The sequence below is a fragment of the Mobula birostris genome, chromosome 2 (assembly GCF_030028105.1).
Source record: "Mobula birostris isolate sMobBir1 chromosome 2, sMobBir1.hap1, whole genome shotgun sequence".
In the NCBI taxonomy this organism is placed as follows: domain Eukaryota; kingdom Metazoa; phylum Chordata; class Chondrichthyes; order Myliobatiformes; family Myliobatidae; genus Mobula; species Mobula birostris.
The window spans coordinates 85445748-85466946 of NC_092371.1; the positions used below are offsets into that span (position 1 = coordinate 85445748).

The 21199-nt window shown below is 42.9% G+C and overlaps 1 protein-coding gene across 1 annotated transcript in view; it reads left to right on the top strand.

Moving 5' to 3' along the window:
• LOC140210690 (uncharacterized) overlaps nt 1–21199 on the top strand; it is a 65168-nt gene that overhangs the window by 26979 nt on the left and 16990 nt on the right. The window contains exons 4-5 of the mRNA XM_072279887.1: nt 9311–9490; nt 15298–15441. Coding sequence (XP_072135988.1) covers nt 9311–9490; nt 15298–15441 — 324 coding nt within the window. The remainder of the gene's footprint in view (nt 1–9310; nt 9491–15297; nt 15442–21199) is intronic.

Below are 21199 nucleotides of genomic sequence, written 5' to 3' on the forward strand. Positions count from 1 at the left end.
TAAATATACCTGGATGAACAACTGAAACATCTCACATGCGAGGTTAAAGTTAAAAATCTATCCCGAGCCTTGTGGCCCATCAGGCCGGTGCTTATGCCGGTTTCTGTGGCCTGAAGTGACTGAGATTATTCCTCCCCGGATAGGACGCCGGTCTATCATGAAGTTAACCCCCAGCATTTGCCGGTACCCATTTTCAGCTGGGTGGACTGGAGCAGTGTGTGGTTAAGTGCCTTGCTCAAAGACACAACACACTGCCTTGGCCGAGACTTGAACCCACGACCTTCAGATCATGAGCCCAACCCCCTAACCACTTGGCCACGCGCCACACCACACGCAAGGTTATGAGTTGAAAAGTTCGATTAGTGTAGACTATTTTTGTTTGGCATGGGCATAGTTGGCTGGATGGCCTCAGTCGTTGTCGTGGCTATCCCTTGAGGTTGAGGATGATGGTCCTTGTTCTGAAGAAGTGGCCCACAGAGTGAAGACGCCTGTGCGTGTATTTGTTTAACGTGTACTTGATGTTGCACTCCAAGAAGCACACGATACTTCACAAATCAACCAACTGACTCCAATGGCATGGAAACCATGACGATTGGAGCTGATGGATTTGTTGCAGCCTTCATCCGCCTTCACAGCCATTAAGTTCAAAGTAACTTCATCCGCCTGTTCTACCATTGAGGTCTTGGTTGGATTGTTCTTTGTCAGGGACCTCACCCTCGACCTTACCGCCATGGGTGACCCTACCAGGAGCATAGCTCTAGATGGCATTGCTCTCCGGATCACAAGACCACACAAGCTTCTCCACCACGACAAGGTGACAATCCACGGCCTCAGTGTGCACTGCGAGTCTCCATGGTTTGTTGGATCTCTGTTTAATTTAGATCCTTAGGACACTTCTGTGAGTCAGAAATGATGAGCCGTCTTAATTAGGGTACAATCAAACATACGAATATTAAGCAAACTAAGTAAAGAGCTGAGAAATGACTGAACATTCAAAGAGAAAAGGAATAAAAAAAATAAGAAATGGCGCCTCTGAAAAAAACTATCACTTTTATAGATAGGAAATCCTTTAGTTAAGAATGAATTGATTAATAGGCTACATAATTAAAACAATTACATCACATGGGTAATGTGCTAATACTTAGCCAATGAAAACTGAGAAAGCTGATAAACCGCTTTCTGCCAGTGAGAGAAAAATGAGTGAAAAAGTTTGTTAAAAAGTACAAATCTTATAAAATATTATTTAAAATGACAGTGGTTTCCAACAGGTTCAAGATGTTGACACTGGCAAGGCAACATTTGGTGCTGGAGTCAGAGTAGTTAAGAGATATCCCAGAATAATGAAATAATCAAATCTGGAGATAAAGAGAGCGAGAGAATGAAGCAAGGCAAAATGGGCTCACATTTTCAAAGCACCGTTCACATCCTCAGGGTGAATCAACAAAATGTACAGCCAATGACAGCACAGCCTCTTTAGCAATACCTCGTTGGCTGGACAACTCTTGGCAGATCCTTGTGATGTCAAAAGTGCCTTAGCTGTATTTAACATTGAACAGTTACAGAGCATTGAGTGCTGGTGTAATCTATTCCTCAGATACAAAGATTGGTGGAGGGGCAGGTAGTGTTGAGGAAAGAGTTAGGATGCAGAAGGACTTAGACAGATTAGGAGAATGGGCAAGAGAGTGGCAAGTGAAATACAATGTTGGAAAATTCATGGTCATGCACTTTGGTAGTAGAATTAAATGTGTAGATGACTTTTTTAAATGGGAAGAAAATCCAAAAATGTGAGATGCAAAGGGACTTGGGAGTCCCTGTGCAGAACATCCTGAAGTCTAACTTGCAGGTAGAGTCAGTAGTGAAGAAGGCAAATGCCATTCATTTCAAGAGATCTAGAATACAAGAGCAGGGATGTGATGCTGAGGCTTTATAAGGCACTGTGAGGCCTCACCTTGAGTATTGTGAACAGTTTTGGGCTCCTCATCTAAGAAAAGATGTGCTGGAATTGGAGAGGGTTCAGAGGAGTTTCGCAAGGATGATTCTGGGAATGAAAGGGTCATCATATGAGGAACGTTTGATAGTTTTGGTCTGTACTCACTGGAATTTAGAAGGATGAGGGGGGATCTCATTTAAATCTTTTGAATGTTGAAAGGCCAAGACAGAGTAGATGTGGAAACGATGTTTCCCACGGTGGGGAAGTCTAGGACAAGAGGGCACAGTCTCAGGGTAGAGGGGTGTCCATTTAAAACAGAGATGTGGAGAAATTTTAGCCAGAGGGTGGTAAATATGTGGAATTTGTTACCACAAGCAGCTGTGGAGGCCAGGTGTTGTTAAGACAGTTATTGATAGATTCTTTATTGGACACAGCATCAAAGGTTATGGGGTGATGATCAGGGGATGGGGCTGAGGAGGGGAAAAAAAGGATCAGCCATGATTGAATGGCAGAGCAGACTCAATGGGCCAAATGGATTAATTCTGCTCCTATGTCTTATGGTCCTAATGTTGATAAAACTATCAATTCCGTATGTGCTTCCAATCTCACAAGAAATGTTTATGAATAGGATCAAGATGTCACCACTCTCAGTGACTAGAAGCCAAGATTCTCTCTTTGTATTATTACCTCATCGTCAGGCTAGACACCTCTAAATGACCCAACCGCCTACAAAGTCAAAGTCAAGTTTATTGTCAGATGCACAAGAATCAGATCAGGTTTATTATCACCGACATGTATCAAGAAATGTGTTGTAATGTGGCAGCAGTACAGTGCAATACATTAACATCGCAATTAGTTACACTAATAAATGCTACAAAAAGTAGTGGATATGACCTAGTCCATCATGGGTAAGGCCCTCGCCACCATCGAGCACATGTGTATGAAACACTGTCACAGGGAAGCAGCGTCCTTCATCACTGACTCACACCACCCAGGACATGCGCTCTTCTTGCTGCTGCCATCAGGAAGAAGGCAGGAGCCTCAGGACCCACAGCACTAGGTTTAGGACCAGTTATTACCTCAACCATCAGCCTCTTGAACCAGAGGTGATAACTTGCCTCGACTTCACTTGGCCAAGTATTTGAAATGTTCCCACAATCAATGGACTCACTTTCAAGATCTCTTCACCACAAGATCTCTATATTTATTGGCTATTTATTATTATTATCATCATCATTATCTTTATTTTTTTTATTTGCAGTTTTTTTACTTCTGTACTTGGTTGAACATCCAAGATGGACAGTCTTTCATTGATTCTGTTATGGTTATTATACTATAGATTTTTATTGAGTATGCCCACAGGAAAATGAATCCCAGGATTGTATATGGTAACATACTGTGTATGTACTTTGATAATAAATGTATTTAGAACATTGAATTTTGAAATATATTAAAAATAAATAAATAGAGCAGAAAGAGCACAAAATAGTCTTCATGGTTCATGGTCTGTTCAGAAATCTGATGGCGCTGGGGAAGAAGCTGTTCCTGAAATATTGAGTGTGTGTCTTCACCACCACCTTGATGGTAGCAGTGAGAAGAGGGCATGTCCAGGGTGATGGGTGTCCTTCATGATGGACGCTGCCTTTTTGAGGTGTCACCATTCGAAGATGTCCTGGATGCTGGGGAGGCTGGTGGCCCGTGATGGAGCTGGCTGAGTTTACAACTCTCTGCAGCTTTTTCCAATCCTGTGTATGAGGTGTACAAGTGTGACCATTGCAATGAAAACTTGCAGCAGCGTTACCAGCACATAGCATCAGATAAGCAGCATTTACAAGAAACATAAACAAAGACCGTGCACGATCTTTACAACAAAGAACACAGTTAAAACAAAGAGAAAGTGTCTATTTTAGAGTACGGTAGTCATAGTGGTAAACTCCAGGGAATTAGGTTTGATAGGGGCGGCATAGTAGCATAGTGGTTAGCACAACACTTTATAGTACCAGTGACCTGGGTTCAATTCCCACCGCTCTCTGTAAGGAGTTTGCATGTGCTGCCGGTAACTGTGTGGGTTCCTCCCACAGTCCAAAGACCTACTGGTTGGAAGGTAAATTGGTATTTGTAAATTGTCCCCCTGATTAGGCTAGGATTAAAGCAGGGGATTGCTGGGCAGTCCAGCTCAAAAGGCTGGAAGGGCCTTTTCTTCACTGTATCTTATTGAATAAATAAAGAAGGTGAGGGTAAAGTAACGTCTGCACATTGTCCTCCTGCTTTGTCCTTTACAGAATAGACACATTTAACTCTTTAGCCTTTGTACATTGGAGGACATGTATCATGCCACGCTACACAAGAAGCTGTGACTTTATCATAACAGACCTGCTGTAACTCGCACATTTGATGCATTAAAAAATTAACATCAAACCCATACAGTAGGGTAGCGGTTAGTGTGACTCTTCGCAACTCCTGCTGTAAGATCAGGGTCCAACTCCCACCGCTCTCTGTAAGGAGTTTGTACCTTCTCCCCATGATCCCCTGGGTTTCCTCTGGGTGCTCTAGTTTCCGCTCACATTTCAAAGATGCAAGGGCTAGGGTTAGTCATTTGTGGGCATGCAATGTTGGCAACAGCTCAGCAACACTTACGGGCTGCCCCCAGCACAAACTTAGACTGATACAGAACGACATATTTCACTGCCTGTTTCAATGTCTGTTTCATACCTTTCGATGGTTTTGTGACTAATAAAGCTAATCTTTCATCTCTGGCATGAAATACTTAACTAAAACCACCAACAATTCTTTAATCCTTTTAATCAACATATGGATTACTGTTCTTATCCAGATGTTGCTTTCTATCCAAACTTTGGCTTGTTGAACCAATTCACTGGCCCAAATTATGTCAGAAACACAATTACACAAAACAGCTTAACTTGAGAGTGTGGTGCTCACTGGCGTGGATGCCAAAGTCATTAAAGAAGGAGTGAGCAGACAAAACTGTGCTTAAGATATTCGATTATCCATGAAGTGGTACTAAATGTTTAACGAGTACCTAGTGTTCTGGAGCTTTTAGCCAATGGAGTTGCAGGAACAAGGTGATTAAAGCATAGAAGGATGTCTCCAGCTGTCACAGCAGTCACTGGCAGGACTGGATCCAGCTGTGGAGGAATGGCAGTCTCCGTCACAGTAAACACTGGCAACAACTGAACCCAGGAGCAGAGGAACGACAGACTCCCATGCAGAGAAGGAAACAAGAGCTTAGACGTAGGAATACTAACAGAGTATTGGAGGCCTGACAGAGCAACACCGTGAGACTAATCATTCTCCACAAACACGCAAGAAGACTGTCAGCAGTTCTAAACCAGAATCCCCTTAAAATAATCATAGAATGCGGGAAATACAATTAACTTGACAAGATTAAACAGAAAGCACAAGGGATTGAGGTAACAATGATTGTTTGAGAAACCTAGCGGCCTGATGCTCTATGGCTTGCCGCAGAGGCCCTCAGCACTTTTCACTGAGCTGCAGCTATTGAACTGTTGTTAATGCCATAACGTCTCAACAACAATGTGAAAGTGAGAGAACAGAACGATGTTGTGGTGGAGTTGATGCAGGAACAAACCATGGCCAGGAGACCTTAAGAGGTGACTCAATAGAGGTGTATAAGATGATGGGGCATAGATAGAGTGGACAGCCAGAGACATTTTCCCAGGGCGGAAATGGTTAATACCAATGGGCAAGGACTCTCCAGCTCCATCAAAATTATATCTACATACCTTGACTCTGTTTTATCTCCCCTGGTTCAGTCCCTTCCTACCTACATCCATGGCACATCACGTGCTCTGGATCTTTTCAACGACTTCAAGTTCCCTGGCCATGATCGTCTCATTTTCGCTATGGACATCCAGACCCTATACAGCTCCAACCCCCATCAGGAGGGCCTTAAAGTACTCCGCTTAATTCTAGACAACAGACCTCTCCACCACCACTCTCCTCTGTCTGGCAGAATTGGTCCTCACTTTCACAAACAAGAGAGATTCTGCAGATTCTGGAAATCTGAGCAACACACACAAAATGCTGGAGGAACTCAGCAGGCCAGGCAGCATCTAGGAAAAGAGTAAACTGTTGATGTTTTGGGTCAAAACCCTTCTGCAGGACTGGCTTCCAGAGTTCCTCCAGCATTTTGTGTGTGTTGCTTGGTCCTCACTTTCAATAATTCCTCCTTCAGTTCCTCCCTCTTCTTTCAAATCAAAGGTGTAGCCATGGGCACTTGTATGGGCCCCAGCTATACCTTCCTTTTTGTTCCAAGCCTACACTAGGATCACTCCCCAACTTTTTCTACGCTACATCACTGACTGCATTTGTGCTGCTTCCTGCACCCAGGCTGAGCTTGTTGACTTCATCAACTTTGCCTCCAACTTCCACCCTGCCCTCAGGGAGAAAAGGAAGAAGGGAGGAGAAGATGGTGGCGCGACGGCAGCGCGCGCGGCCTCTCCAGTGATGAATATCTGTTATTTGTTAAGTAGGGGACCGTGCACAATTCTGATTTGATGGAGATAGATGTGAGAGTACAGAGGAACATTTGGAAAACTTCTGAAATGCCCACTTCACTGCCGCTGCTACTGTGTGGTAACCGGAATCTCCAGAGCAGAAGGCCCCGAAATCCTCGGCTTTGCTTGTTTCAGCGGCCGGGGCAAGGTTCAAGGCGCTCGGCAGAGGATGGTGCTCGGGAGACTGTATTGGAGGGGCTGGTTGGAGGCTCGAAGTTTTTGGACAGATGGACTCAGTGTCGGCTGTGGTCGGCTGCTTCCAAGGCATCGGCAAGTTGACGGTGCCTGGAGGTTTACAGCAGGGAGTTTCTCTCTTTTGCCGCCTGCTATCGGGGACTCGGGAGTCGATCAAGTCGGGGATTTTGAGACTTTTTTTTACCGTGCCCATGGTTTGTTCTTCATCAAATTATGGTGTTGCTTTGCACTGCTGTAACTATATGTTATAATTATGTGGTTCTGTCAGTGTTAGTCTTTGGTTTGTCCTGTTCTCTGTGATATCACTCCGGAGAAACATTGTATCATTTCTTAATGCATGTATGCATTTCTAAATGACAATAAAAGAGGACTGAGTGTTCTCATAATCTAAAAAAAAATTTACCTGTTCCATTTCCAACACCATCCTCCCCTTTCTCGAGCTCACTGTCCCTATCTCTGGAGACTGTTTATCAACTGATATATTTTATAAACATACTGATTCCCACAGCTGCTTGAACTATACCCCTTCCCACCCTGTTACCTGTAAAAATGTCATCTCCTTCTCTAAGTTCCTCTGTTTCCGTTGCATCTGCTCTCAGGGTGAGGCTTTTCATTCCAGAGCTAATGAGATGCCCTCCTCCTTCAAAGAAAGAGGCTTTTCTTCCTCCAGCATCAATGCCGCCCTCGCCCGCATCTTTTCCATTTCACGCATGTCTGCCCTCACCCCATCCTCCTGCAACCTCATCAGGGATAGAGTTCCTTCACCTGCCGTTCCACTAGGCTCTGTGTCCAGCACGTAATTTTCTGTAACTTCTGCCATCTCCAACGGGATCCCACCACCAAACGCATCTTTCGCTTCCCCCCGCCCCCCAACTTTCTGCTTTCCGCAGGGATCGCTCCCTATGTGACTCCCTTGTCCATTCGTCCCTCCCCATTGATCTCCCTCCTGGTACATATCTTTACAAGCGGATACACCTGCCCCTATACCTACTCCCACACTACCAATCAGGGCCCCAAACAGTCCTTCCAGGTGAGGCGACAAGTCACCTATGAGTCTGTTGGGGGTCACTGTATCTGGTGCTCCAACGTGGCCTCTTGTATGTTGGTGAAACCTGACTTAGACGGGGAGACCACCTTGTTGAGCACCTAAGCTCCATCCGCCAGGAAAAGCACGATCTCCCAGTGGCCACTCATTTTAATTCGACTTCCCATTCTCATTCTGACATGTCAGTCCATGGCCTCCTCCACTGCTGCGATGATGCCAAACTCAGTTTGGAGGAATAGCACCTTATATTCCATCTGGGTAGCCTCCAACCTGATGGCATGAACATTGACTTCTCTAACTTCCAGTAATTGCCCCCCACCCCCTTCCCATTCCCCATTCCTGTTCCTTATCTGCTCAGCTCCTCCCCTAGTTTCACCCAACCTAGTGGGGAAAAAAGCCTGCTTGCATTTACCCCTCATAATTTTGTATGCTCTGTCAAATGTCCCCTTGTTCTCCTGTGATCCAAGGAATAAAGTCCTAGCCTACTCAAACTTGCCCTATAATTCAAATCCTCAAGTCCTGGCAATATCCTTGTATTTTTTTCTGTACTCTTTCAATCTTATCGATTTCTGTACTGTATGTATGAGAACAGGATTGCACAGAATCCTCCAAGTTAGGCCTCGCCAATGTCTTATAAAAAAGTTGTAAAGTCTGCTAGCTCTCAGCCTCCCCACCATGCAGGACACCTTCAAACCTGATGCCTCAAAAAGGCAGCGTCCACCATTAAGGACCCCAATCACCCAGGACGTGCTCTCTTCTCATTGCTACCATCAGGAAGGAGGTACAGGAGCCTGAAGACACACTATTAATGTTTCAGGAACAGCTTCTTCCCCTCCACCATCAGATCTCCGAAGGGACAATGAACCCATGAACATTTCCTCACTTTTTTGTTTCTTCTCTTTTTGCACTGCTTATTTAATTTAAGTTTTTCAATATATGCTTATTAATTTACAGTTTTGTTTTTATATATTGCAATGTACTGCTGCTGCAAAACAAGGAATTTCATGACATATGCCAGTGATATTAAAATGATTCTGATGAAACAACTTCAACATAACATCCCATCTCCTGTATTCAGTACTTTGATTTATGAAGGCCAATGCGCCAAAAGCTTTTTTACAACCCTATGTACCTAAGATGCTACTTTCAAGGAATTATGGATCTGTATTCCCAGAATATAAGGGATGCTGGAAATCAAGAGGAACACACATAAAACGCTGGAAGAACTCAGCAGGTCAGGCAGCTTCTATGGAAAAGAATAAACAGTTGACCTTTTCGGCTGAGACCCTTCATTGGGACAAAAGCAGGAATAACAAGATGGGGGGATGGAAAATTTATCCAATAACAAATGATAATTCTATTCTTACAAGCATTCATAGCCTACTCTGTGCTTCACTTTTTTCTCTATTTTGATTTCTGGGGTCTTTTAAGCCAAGATGAAAATATACACACTCCAAAGGCCGCACCAAAAAAGAGAGCCGTCCTTGCGTAGGAGGCCCAATCAATTCACCGAACGATCAGTCGCTGCATGCTCTCACAATCTATCTGACATATCTGAGAACCCACCCAACCTAACTCTTCCTCCGCCTCCTCTCTCCACAGGGTCTCTCCAGAAGTGCAAGAGGTGCCGCGAATGCTCCATGGACAATGGTTGCCTGAGCTGCCAACACCGCCTCTTCCTCCTGATCCAAAGGGAGGGGATCAGGCAGCGAGGGGAGTGTGTGCACGTCTGCCCTGTGGGACACTACAGCCTGCGGGGTAAAGAAGTGAACCACTGCCTCAGTAAGTGGCTGCACCTTGAACGGCTCCTCTGCTGGCAACCTGTGGGAAACGAAAATCCCTTGGATTTCCATCTGGCTGCTCTTTGAGTTTAGAATACACACACACACACACACACACACACACACACACACACACACACACACACAAACTGCTGGAGGAACTCAGCAGGTCAGGCAGCATCTATGGAAAGGAATAAACAGTCAGTATTTTGGGCTGGGACCCTTCGTCAGAGCCGGAAAGGAAGGAAGCAGAAGACAGAATAGGAGAAGGATTACCAACTGGCAGGTGGTATGTGAGACCAGGTGTGGAGTAAGGTGGGTGGGTGTCGGAGAGTGGGGATGAAGTGAGAAGCTGGGAGGTGATAGGTAGAGAAGGTAAAGGGCCGAACAAGAAGGAAACTGATGGGAGAGGAGAGTGGACCATCGGAGAATGAGAAGGAGGAGGGGCGCCATTGTGAGGTTATGGGCAGGTGAGGGCAACAGAAGGGGTAAGAGGGACCCCAGAATGGTGCATGGAAAAAGAGAGAAGGGGAGGGAGGAGAAAATATCAGAAGTTACAGAAATTGGTGTTCATGTCGTCAGGTTGGAGGCTGCCCAGCCACCCATCCAGAATGCCTTTCCATCTTTGAAAGTTCCTCACTGATCTCAGTCCTTCTCCAGTCACGACCTCCTGTGATCTTCACCACAGACTGCCAGGTCTTCAGCTCTGAAAGTGGCACTGTAGTCTAGTGGTTAGCACAATGCTTTACAGCACCAGCTGTGAGATTCAGGTTCACTTCTTGCCGCTGTCAGTGAGGAGTTTGTACATCCTCCCGGTGGCCACGTGGGTTTCCTCCCACACAGCAAGCGCACACAGTACGGGATAGGCTCAGTGGGCATGGTACGTTGGTTAGGGTCAGGGAGTTGTGGGCATGGTACATTGTTTAGGGTCAGTGAGTTGTGGGCATGGTATGTTGGTTAGGGTCAGTGGGTTGTGGGCATGGTACGTTGGTTAGGGTCAGTGGGTTGTAGGCATGGTACGTTGGTTAGGGTCAGTGAGTTGTGGGCATGGTATGTTGGTTAGGGTCAGTGGGTTGTGGACATGGTACATTGGTTAGGGTCAGTGAGTTGTGGGCATGGTACATTGGTTAGGGTCAGTGAGTTGTGGACATGGTACGTTGGTTAGGGTCAGTGAGTTGTGGGCATGGTACGTTGGTGCTGGAAGTTGTGAGTGAGTTGTGGGCATGGTACGTTGGTTAGGGTCAGTGAGTTGTGGGCATGGTACGTTGGTGCTGGAAGTGTGGTGACACTTGTGGGCTGCCGCAGCACAATCATCACTTATTTGATGTGACACAAAACAACATATTTCATTGTAATTTATAAATAAAGCTAATCTCTAATCTGTTTGACTGAAATTCCCTCCCCAAACTCCCACCCTCTTTCTCCATCCAGAATCTGAATCAGAATCATATTGACTGACAGATGAATGTTCTTTTGCAGCAGTGATACAGTGCAAAGATATAAAATACTATAAATTACAAATTTTAAAAATGCTGCAAAGAAAAGGAAATGAATTAAATAAGTTGTACAAAAGATAATGAGGTAGTGTTCATGGGTTCAGAAATCTGATGGAGGAAGAGAAGAAGCTGCTTCTGAATAAGAAAATGTGGTTCTTTGACCTCCTGTGCACATCTCTTCATTGCAAATGAGATGTCATCAGTACACTGGGCAAGAAATTTTTTCAAAATTTTCTATCCCTCCCCCTCCCACTTTCAAATCTCTTACTATCTCTCCTTTCAGTTAGTCCTGACGAAGGGTCTCAGCCCAAAACATCGACTGTACCTCTTCCTAGAGATGCTGCCTGGCCTGTTGCGTTCACCAGCACTTTTTATGTGTGTTGCTTGAATTTCCAGCATCTGCAGATTTCCTCGTATTTGCGTTCTCAAAACAATGAGTTTTTATTCGCTTGCCTGACTTACCCAGCTCTTCCAGCATTTGTGTGTATTCCTTTGAGACCAGAGTTTGTGACTTTGACCTGACCTGGCCTCCAGTGTCTGCGCCTGACTGGAATCAGAAGAGAAGTCAGTGATTCCAGCTGGTGCCCACCTGGTGGTCCAACTTGCAAAAGGGAAGAACAGAAATTGCTTCAGATCGTGGTTTTCTCAGTAAGATAGATTTTATCCTTCCTATGGTTTTTCCCTACTGCTCTGTAACTATGCAGGAGTCAACCCGAGTCCATTGGGATTAAAATGTGTGATGACCATCGTGATTTAGAATGACTGGCTTTGGTTTGTGGTCAGAGAGATTATAAGGACATGGATTTGCTAAGAGGTTTCATTGTTTAAAAGTTGGTTTCCATCCAAATTGCAACCAATTAAGTCCAAGTTTATACTTAAGAAATTATTTGAACTCTTTGGCAACACACATTCAATGCTGGAGGAACTCAGCAGGCCAGGCAGCAGCTATGGAAATGAATAAATTGTAGACGTTTTGGGCTGAGACCCTTCAGCAGAACTGAACTCTTTCCTTTTCCCAGTGCAAGGAGAGTAAGAGTGAAAAGCCAAAGGAATGATCAGGAGGACAGTGACTCAGGGTCAAGCCCAGAATCTCAGCTGCTGACTAGAGGAGGGAAGGTAGATGAGGCTGGGGATGGTGAGGACCTTGGGAAGGTTGGCTGGATCAACAATAATGTTTGTCCAGTAATGGCTGGTTACACTGATCCAACCACTCAGATTGGCAATGGACTTCACAAACTCTTCCTTTAGAATTTTGAATTTATTTAAAATCTTACATCCATTCCACAACATGAGTGAGTAAAAATATTTGTGTTATGACCTTGTTGCAATATACAGACATGTAAACTTAAAAGTCTAATGGTTTGTAGAAAGAAGATGTCCCATAGCCTGTTGATCCTGACTTTAATGCTGCAGTATTGTTTGCCAGACAGAAGCAGCTAAAACAGTTTAGGGTTGGGGTGACTGGTGTCCCCAATGATCTTCCAGGCCTTCTTTCTGCACCTGCTGCTGTAAATGTCCTCAGTGAAGGGAAGTTCACATCCACCGATGTGCTGGGCTGTCCGTACCACTCTCTGAAGTGCCCAGCGATCAAGGTTGGTGCAGTTCCCCGTACCGAGGGGTGATACAGCCAGTCAGGATGCTCTCAGTGGTGCCCCTGTAGAAGGGCTTGAGGATTTGGGGGCCCATGCCGAACTTCTTTAGTCACCTGAGGTGGAAGAGGCAGGGTGTCCGGCCCTTTCAGCCCAACAAGGCTGAGCTTTCCAATGACACCTATGTGACCAATTAACCTATGTCTTTGGAATGTGGGAGGAAACCAGAGCACCCGGAGGAAACCCACACAGTCAAAGGAGGAAGTACAAATTCCTTATGTACACTGGTGGGCATTGAACCCTGTTTGCTGCTGCTTTGATAGTGTTACACTGACCGCTACACTACCGTGCTGCCCCAGTGATGGACACTTTGATGAAGTGTATTTGATTAAGTGAGCTCCAGTTGCTGCTCGCTCTCCCCGTGACTACGCGGGTTCTCTCTGGTTACTGCGGTTTCTTCTCACTTTCCAGAGAAGTTCGGGTTAGGGTTAGCATGTTGTATGCATTGCTATGTTGGCGCCAGAAGCACGGTGACACTGTGGGCTGCCTATGGTTTGTCCCCACTGCTCTGCAACAATGCATTTCACTGTATGTTTTGATGTACATGTGACAACTAAAACTTGCCTTTATCTGTAGTACAATTAGATAGACTTCTGACCTCGCAATCTGCTTTGTTATCACCTTGCACCTTGTTGTCTATCTGCACTACAGTTTCTCTGTAGATCTGACACTTTATTCTGCATTCAGTTGCTGGGTTTCCTTGTGCTATGTACCCCAATGCACTGTGAAGAATGACAATAAACAATATATAAACAATATTGGTCTAAACATGTGAAATGCCCTTGTTAAGATTTCTACTGCTATGCTGTGAGGTATTCTATTTTAGCAGTTTTCTGTAAAAACAGCGTGACCTGCTGGAAAGAGTGTTTTGGCTTCGGCTAAAGATGAGGAACCATGTTGTACAACTTTGGAGTGTGCGTCAGCCAATCTGGATTGTGTGATGTGAGAGAGAGCTGCAGAGGAGAGTTTTCTGAAGGACCGTAGTCTGGTTTGGAGTCTTTTTGGTGGGAACTGTAGAGCATGGCTCAAGGGAGATGCTGCCATTGGAAGGAGATTACCCATTGCAAGAAGTGCTTTGTGCAGATGAATGACTCCAAGAGATGGTCTTCAAGTGAAGTTTTGAATATGCCGTGTACTTTCACACAAACCATGAGTTTAATGCATGAATAAAGAGATACACCCCCAACTAATCCAGAATGAACTCCAATGTTAATGTGCATATTGGACTCGTTTAACTGTAATGGGCCCTTTTAGTTTTCTTTTTCTGTAACTGTTGTTAAAGTTGAAAATCTGGTAAATATACTTCCTCTATAATTTTATACTGGTGTATGATCTGCCATTTCCGGACTACCGGTAATTGTGTGTGAGCAGTATTTACACAGCATTCACTACAAGTCATGTTCCTTAATTGAAATATCCCAACTTTCCTGATTGGTTGAACCCCAAATCATGCCAACCCAAGGTATATTGTTCATGAAAGGTGGCCTTCCCACCGCTGGGTCACGTGGCTGTTCACAGAGTTAGCTAATGAACCAAGTGGGTGAGAATTAGTTCTGTTGTATCTCCTTCTAATATTTCCTCCACTCACATCACTGAGACCAAATGTCAGAGAAGACACTGGCAGCCCTTGACACACAATGGACCTTGGCTTGGAAGTCCTCCCCAAACTGAATCACCTTTCCATATCACCCCTCTTCTTTCCCTTTCTAAAGAGCTGCAGACTTGCTCACCCTTGCTGATGTTTGTCAGCTCTCATTTTCACACATTGCCAATTCTTTTCACACCTGTTCCCAAGTAGCTCTGCACTTTTTGTAAGCTACAGAGTGGAGGACAGAACCACCAGGCTCAAGGACAGCTTCTATTCCACTCTTATCAGACTCTCTTGAACAGATATTTTGTACGCTCAAAGATGAACTCTTGATCTCCCAATGTACCACTTTATGACCTTCCTCCTCATTCTCTGCTTGCACTGAACTTTTCCTGTAACCGCAGCACTATACTCTGCATTCACATTCCCATTTAGGGTCCAGAAAAGGTTCACAAACCGATCCTGGCAAAGAAAGGGTTATCATGTGAGGAGTATTTGATGGCTCTGGATCTATACTCACTGTAGTTTAGAAGAATGGGTGGGTGGGGAGGATCTCTTTGAAAGCTACCAAATGTTGAAAGAGCTAGATAGAATGGATGTGGAGAGGATGTTTCCAATAGTGGAGGAGTCTAGAACCAGAGGGCTCAACCTCAGAATAGAAGACATCCCTTTAGACAGAGGTGAGGAGGAATTTCCTTAGCCAGGGCGTAGTGAATCTATGGAATTCATTGTCATGGAGAGCTGTGGAGGCCAAGTCATTGGGTATATTTAAAGTGGAGGTTGACAGGTTCTTGATTAGTCAGGGTGTCAAGGGAGAAGGTAAGAGGATAGGGTTGAGGGGAATAATAAATCAGCCATGATGAAATGGTGGAGCAGACTTGATGGGCCAAAAGACCTAATTCTGCTCCTATGTCTGATGGCCTAATGGTGTTTTTACTACCTAGATGTAGTTGTGTGTGGAATCATGTCTGAATGGCATGCAGAACTTTTCACGGTCTCTTAGTACACTCAACAGTAATCAACCAATTCCAATTCCAAAATGAAAGGATTCTCCTATATTTTCTCATTCCACTAGGATGCAAGGCCAGGAACTGTGAAATGTGCTTCAGCCGTGAATTCTGCATCAAGTGTAGTCCCGACCACTACCTGTTGAAGGGCAAATGTTACATGACCTGTCCCGAAGGTTCAGCTCCACAGGACCAACCGATGGATTGTGTGGGTATGTCATTCACCTCCCGTCATCTTAATGCTGGTCTGGTCTGACTCTTCCATTACAGAATAAAGATTCACAGTCTGAAAGCTCCAATCCACAGATGTACTCTCATTGAGGACGATGACATCTGTAGGACATCCATCATTAAGGACCCCCATCTTCTCATTGCTACCATTATCAGAAGCCTGAGGATATAAATTTAATATTTCAGGAACAGTTTCTTCCCCTCTGCTATCAAATTTTTTGAATGCACAATGAACCAACCCATGAACACTAACTCATTATTTTTGCTCTCTTTTTTACATTACTTATGTAATTTAATCTCTCTGTCTATCTCTATCTCTATTTCTATTACTCTCTCTATCTCTATTTCCTTCTCTCTATCTCTCTCCATTTCTCTCTCTATCTCTAACTCTCTATTTATATCTGTCTCTATCTCTCTACCTCAATTTCTCTCTCATTCTCTATCTCTCTATCTCCCATTCTCTTTATTTCTCATTTTCTGTCTCATTTTCTGTCTCTATCTCTCGTTCTCTCTCTCTTTCCCTCTTTCTCTATTCCTCTCTATCTTATTGTAATTTATAGATTTTTATGTATTGCATGGTGATGGACAGTGGTTGTCCATTGTGTCTGCCAATGACAGGAAAACTGAACAGCTGCGGCGAAACAACAAATTTTATGGCCTATGTCAGTGATACGAAACCTGGTTCTGACTCTGATTGCAAAATGCAAGAAAAGGAAATGCAGCTGAACCCCCTGTTTTATGGGGGGGGGAAGGGGTGCAATCCCAGAAAACAGTTGGTATTCTATAATGCAAAGCCATATGAACTTTATTTCTCACTTGTACATTGAAACATACAGTGAAATGAGTCATTTGCATCCATGACCAACACAGTCCAAGACCTTGCAGGGGGCAGCCTGCAAGTGTTGCCACGTTTCCAGCAACAATATAGCATGCCCGTAACTTCCTAACCCTAATCTTTACATCCTTGGACTGTGGCAAGAGTCCGGAGCACCTGGAGAAAACCCATGTAGTCTCGGGGAGAACGTACACTTCTGGTGCCCTACGGCTTTTTAGCCCTAGAATCTATAGATCTCAATCAGGAATGTTCTCAGCATTGTGTGGAGAATGCTGAAGGTCTTCAGTCCTCTGGGTGAAGGTATTTCATATTATTTCATGTTTTCTTATGGGCCTTGTGACATCATAACTATGCTAGCTCTCAGAGGGGTCCCCATCAATTCCTTTGCTCTACTTCCATTGCTTGTGGAAGCCAACCCTTAGTATTTACCTGGTCACATTGGTATCACCCACCCTGAGGAATCCAAATCAGGTTTAATATCAGACTTATTGCTTAAAAATCACAACAACTTATTTATTAATTACTGCTTATTGACTACTATTAATTACAATTTATTAATTACTAATAGTAACTATTAATTATTTTCTATTAACTATTTAATTATTATTCATTAATTATTTATTTTTTTACGTATTTATACTTTTAGTATTTTTTGTATGTATTGTAATGTACTGCTGCCAAAAAATAACAAATTTCAGGACAAATTGTTGGTGATAGTAAGCCTGATTTTGGCAAAGTTTTCATTTTGTTGCAGTGGCACGGTGCAAAATGCTAAAATTACTATAAGTTAAAAAATAAATGGGGCAAGAGAGAAATCACAAAGTAGTCTTTGTTAATGGCTTATGGTCCATTCAGAAATCTGATGGCAGAGGGTAATAAATTGCTCCTAAAACATTTGGTGAGTGTCTTCAGGCTCCTATACCTCTTCCCTGGTGATAGTAATGAGAAGAGGGGATGTCCTGGATGGCAAGTGTCCTTAGTGATTGACGCCACCTACCTGATGAACCATCTCTTGAAGATAATCTCGATGGTGGACATGATTAGACCATAAGGCATAGGAGCACTATTAGGCCATTCAGTCCATTGAGTCTACTCCACCATTCCATCATGACTGACCTATTACCCCTCTCTATCTTGGCTCCTGCCTTCTCCCTGTAACCTTTGATGCCCTTATTAATCTAGAACCTATCAACCTCCATTTTAAATATACCCAATGACCTGGCCTCCACAGCCATTTGTGACAATGAATTCCAGAGATTCACCACCCTCTTGCCTAAAAAATTCCTCCTCGTCTCTGTTCTAAAGGGATGTCCATGTACTTTGAGACTCTGCCCTCTGGTCCAAGACCCCCCCACTATAGGAAACATCCTCTCCACATCCACTCTGTCTCTGGTCCTAGACTCCCCCACCATAGGAAATATCCTCTCCACATCTGCTCTATCTGTCCTCAGGTCCTAGACTCTCCCACTATAGGAAACATCCTCTCCACATCCACTCCATCTGTGTCCTCTGGTCCTGGACTCCCCCACCATAGGAAACATCCTCTCCACACCCACTCTGTCTGTGCCCTCTGGTCCTAGACTCTCCCACTATAGGAAACATCCTCTCCACACCCACTCTATCTGTGCCCTCTGGTCCTAGACTCTCCCACTATAGGAAACATCCTCTCCACACCCACTCTATCTCTGCCCTCTGGTCCTAGACTCCACCACTATAGGAAACATCCTCTCCACATCCGCTCTATCTGCGCCCTCTGGTCCTAGACTCTCCCACTATAGGAAACATCCTCTCCACATCCGCTCTATCTGTGCCCTCTGGTCCTAGACTCTCCCACTATAGGAAACATCCTCTCCACATCCGCTCTATTTGTGCCCTCTGGTCCTAGACTCTCCCACTATAGGAAACATCCTCTCCACACCCACTCTATCTGTGCCCTCTGGTCCTAGACTCTCCCACTATAGGAAACATCCTCTCCACATCCACTCTATCAGTGCCCTCTGGTCCTAGACTCTCCCACTATAGGAAATATCCTCTCCACACCCACTCTATCTGTGCCCTCTGGTCCTAGACTCCCCCACTATAGGAAACATCCTCTCCACATCCACTCTATCAGTGTCCTCTGGTCCTAGACTTCCCCACTATAGGAAGCATCCTCTCCACACCCACTCTATCAGTGCCCTCTGGTCCTAGACTCCCCCACTATAGAAAACATCCTCTCCACATCCACTCTATCAGTGCCCTCTGGTCCTAGACTTCCCCACTATAGGAAACATCCTCTCCACACCCACTCTATCTGTGCCCTCTGGTCCTAGACTCCCCCACTATAGGAAACATCCTCTCCACACCCACTCTATCTGTGCCCTCTGGTCATATACTCTCCCACTATAAGAAACATCCTCTCCATATCCACTCTATCTGTGCCCTCTGGTCCTAGACTCTCCCACTTTAGGAAACATCCTCTCCACACCCACTCTTTCTTTTCTTTCTTTTTCAATATTTTTATTGATTTCTTACATAAAAGTATACAGAGTACAGTAGGATATATAATATATATTGATTACAATATATTGGAATCACAATTATAGTCTCATTACCCCATATCCGTATACATTAAATTTAAACATAATATTGACAAGAGATAATTTTATTATACAAAAAAAATCTAAACCCACTACCAGAAAAAAAACAGCTGTTTGGTTAAAAAAAAAAGAAAATCATATAATAAAACATATTGTTAGTCAACATCTGTGCTTAATAGCAAGTCAAAGATTTTGAAAATAATTCAAAAAAGGTCCCCACACTGTTAAAAAAATCTTGTCTAGGAAGAAAATGATAGAAAATTTATTAACAGAATTAGCTTCTAAAGAAACCCAGACCAGACAGTCGTTTTGATTAATATAATATAACCAAAACATAAGATTCCGTATATTGACTGCCCAGTAATAAAACCTAAAATTGGGTAAGGCTAAACTTCCATTCTTTTTAGCTTTTTGAAGATGAACTTTATTTAATCGAGAAATTTTATTTTTCCGTATAAAAGAAGATATAAGAGAATCCAGAGAAAGGATTTAGAAATAAAAGCAGGTACGGCCTGAAATAAATATAAAAATTTAGGCAAAATATTCATTTTAATAGAGTTAATTCAGCCAATCAATGATAAAGAGAGAGGTGACCAATTTGATAGTGCCTTTTAACATAATTCAGAAGTGTAAAAAAATTTCTTTAAAAAAGAATTTATAATTCCTAGTAATTGTTACACCCAAATAAGTAAATTTATTTCTTACAGTTTTAAAAGGAAGGTTAGTATTAACTAATACCAAATTTTTCAAAGGAAAAAGTTCACTCTTATGAAAGTTAAGTTTATATCCTGAAAACTGACTAAAGCAGGAGAGTAAAGAAAGTATGGAAGGTAAAGAAGACTCCACTTTAGAAATGTAGAGCAAAAGGTCATCAGCATAAAGCGACACTTTGCGAATAATACCCCTCCTTAAAATACCAGTGATATCATTAGATTCCCGGAAAGCAATAGCTAAAGGTTCTAAGACCAAATCAAAAAGCAAAGGACGCAAAGGACAAACTTGTCTGGTTCCACGTTGAAGTCTAGATGGTTTAGAATTCTGAGAGTTAGTAAGAACGTAAGTGGGGGGAGATAAATAAAATAATTTAATCCATTGAATAAAATCGGGCCCAAAGTTAAATTTTTCTGAAGTTTTAAATAAATAATTCCATTCAACCTGATCAAAGGCTTTCTCAGCATCGAAGGATATCACACATTCCGATATCGCTTTAGAAGGAGAATAAATAACATTCAATAAACAACAAAAATCCAGTCTGATAATCAGAAATAATAGATTTCAAAATATTTTCAATTCTATGAGCCAAAAGTTTACATAAAATTTTAGTATCAACATTGAGTAAGGAAATTGGTTTATAAGAAGAACGTAAAGTTGGATCCTTATTCTTTTTCAGAATAAGCAAAATAGAGGCTTCATAAAAAGATTGTGGCAACCTACCTAATTTAAAAGAGTCCGAAAGGACTGAATATAAGTGAGGTATAAGCAAAGAGGGAAAAAAGCCTTATAAAACTCTCCAGAAAATCCATCAGGACCCGGAGCCTTCCCCAAGTGCAAAGAGTGAACAACCTCGGAAATTTCCTCGTAAGGAATGGGTTGATTCAGCAATTTTCAATTATCATCAGAAAGTGTAGGAATGTTTAATCAACCTAAGAAATTATTCATTACAGTATTGTCCTTAGGAGGATCAGAGCTATAAAGTTTAGAATAGAATTCTCTAAAAGTATCATTTATTTCTAAATGATCAGATGTTTTATCACCATTAGCTTTACAAATTTCTTTAATTTGGCGTTTAACTATAAAGGTCTTTAATTGGTTAGCCAATAGTTTACCCGTTTTATCTCCATGAACATAAAACTGACTTTTATCTTTTAAAAGTTGAGTTTCAATTGGATAAGTTAAAAGCAGATTGTATTTAGTTCTAATTTCAACACACCTTTTATATAAATCAGGATCTGGAGCCAAAGCATATTTTTGGTCTAATTGTTTCAAGTGATTGGCTAATTCAATTCTCTCCCTATTAGATTTTTTCTTAACACTTGTGGTAAAAGAAATAATTTGTCCTCTAATATAAGCCTTAAAATCATCCCATAAAATAATACTAGAAGTCTCTTCTAGCATATTCTCTTCAAAAAAAGAGTAATTTCTCTCTCCAAAAATTTTTTTAAATCCTTATCAGATAACAGAGTTGGATTGAAATGCCAGAATCTGTTTATTTGGGAGATATCCGGAAGATTTAAAGATAAAAACACTGGAGCATGATCTGAAACAGCAATTTATTTATATTCACAGGATCAAATCAATGGAATCAAATGACTATCAACAAAAAAA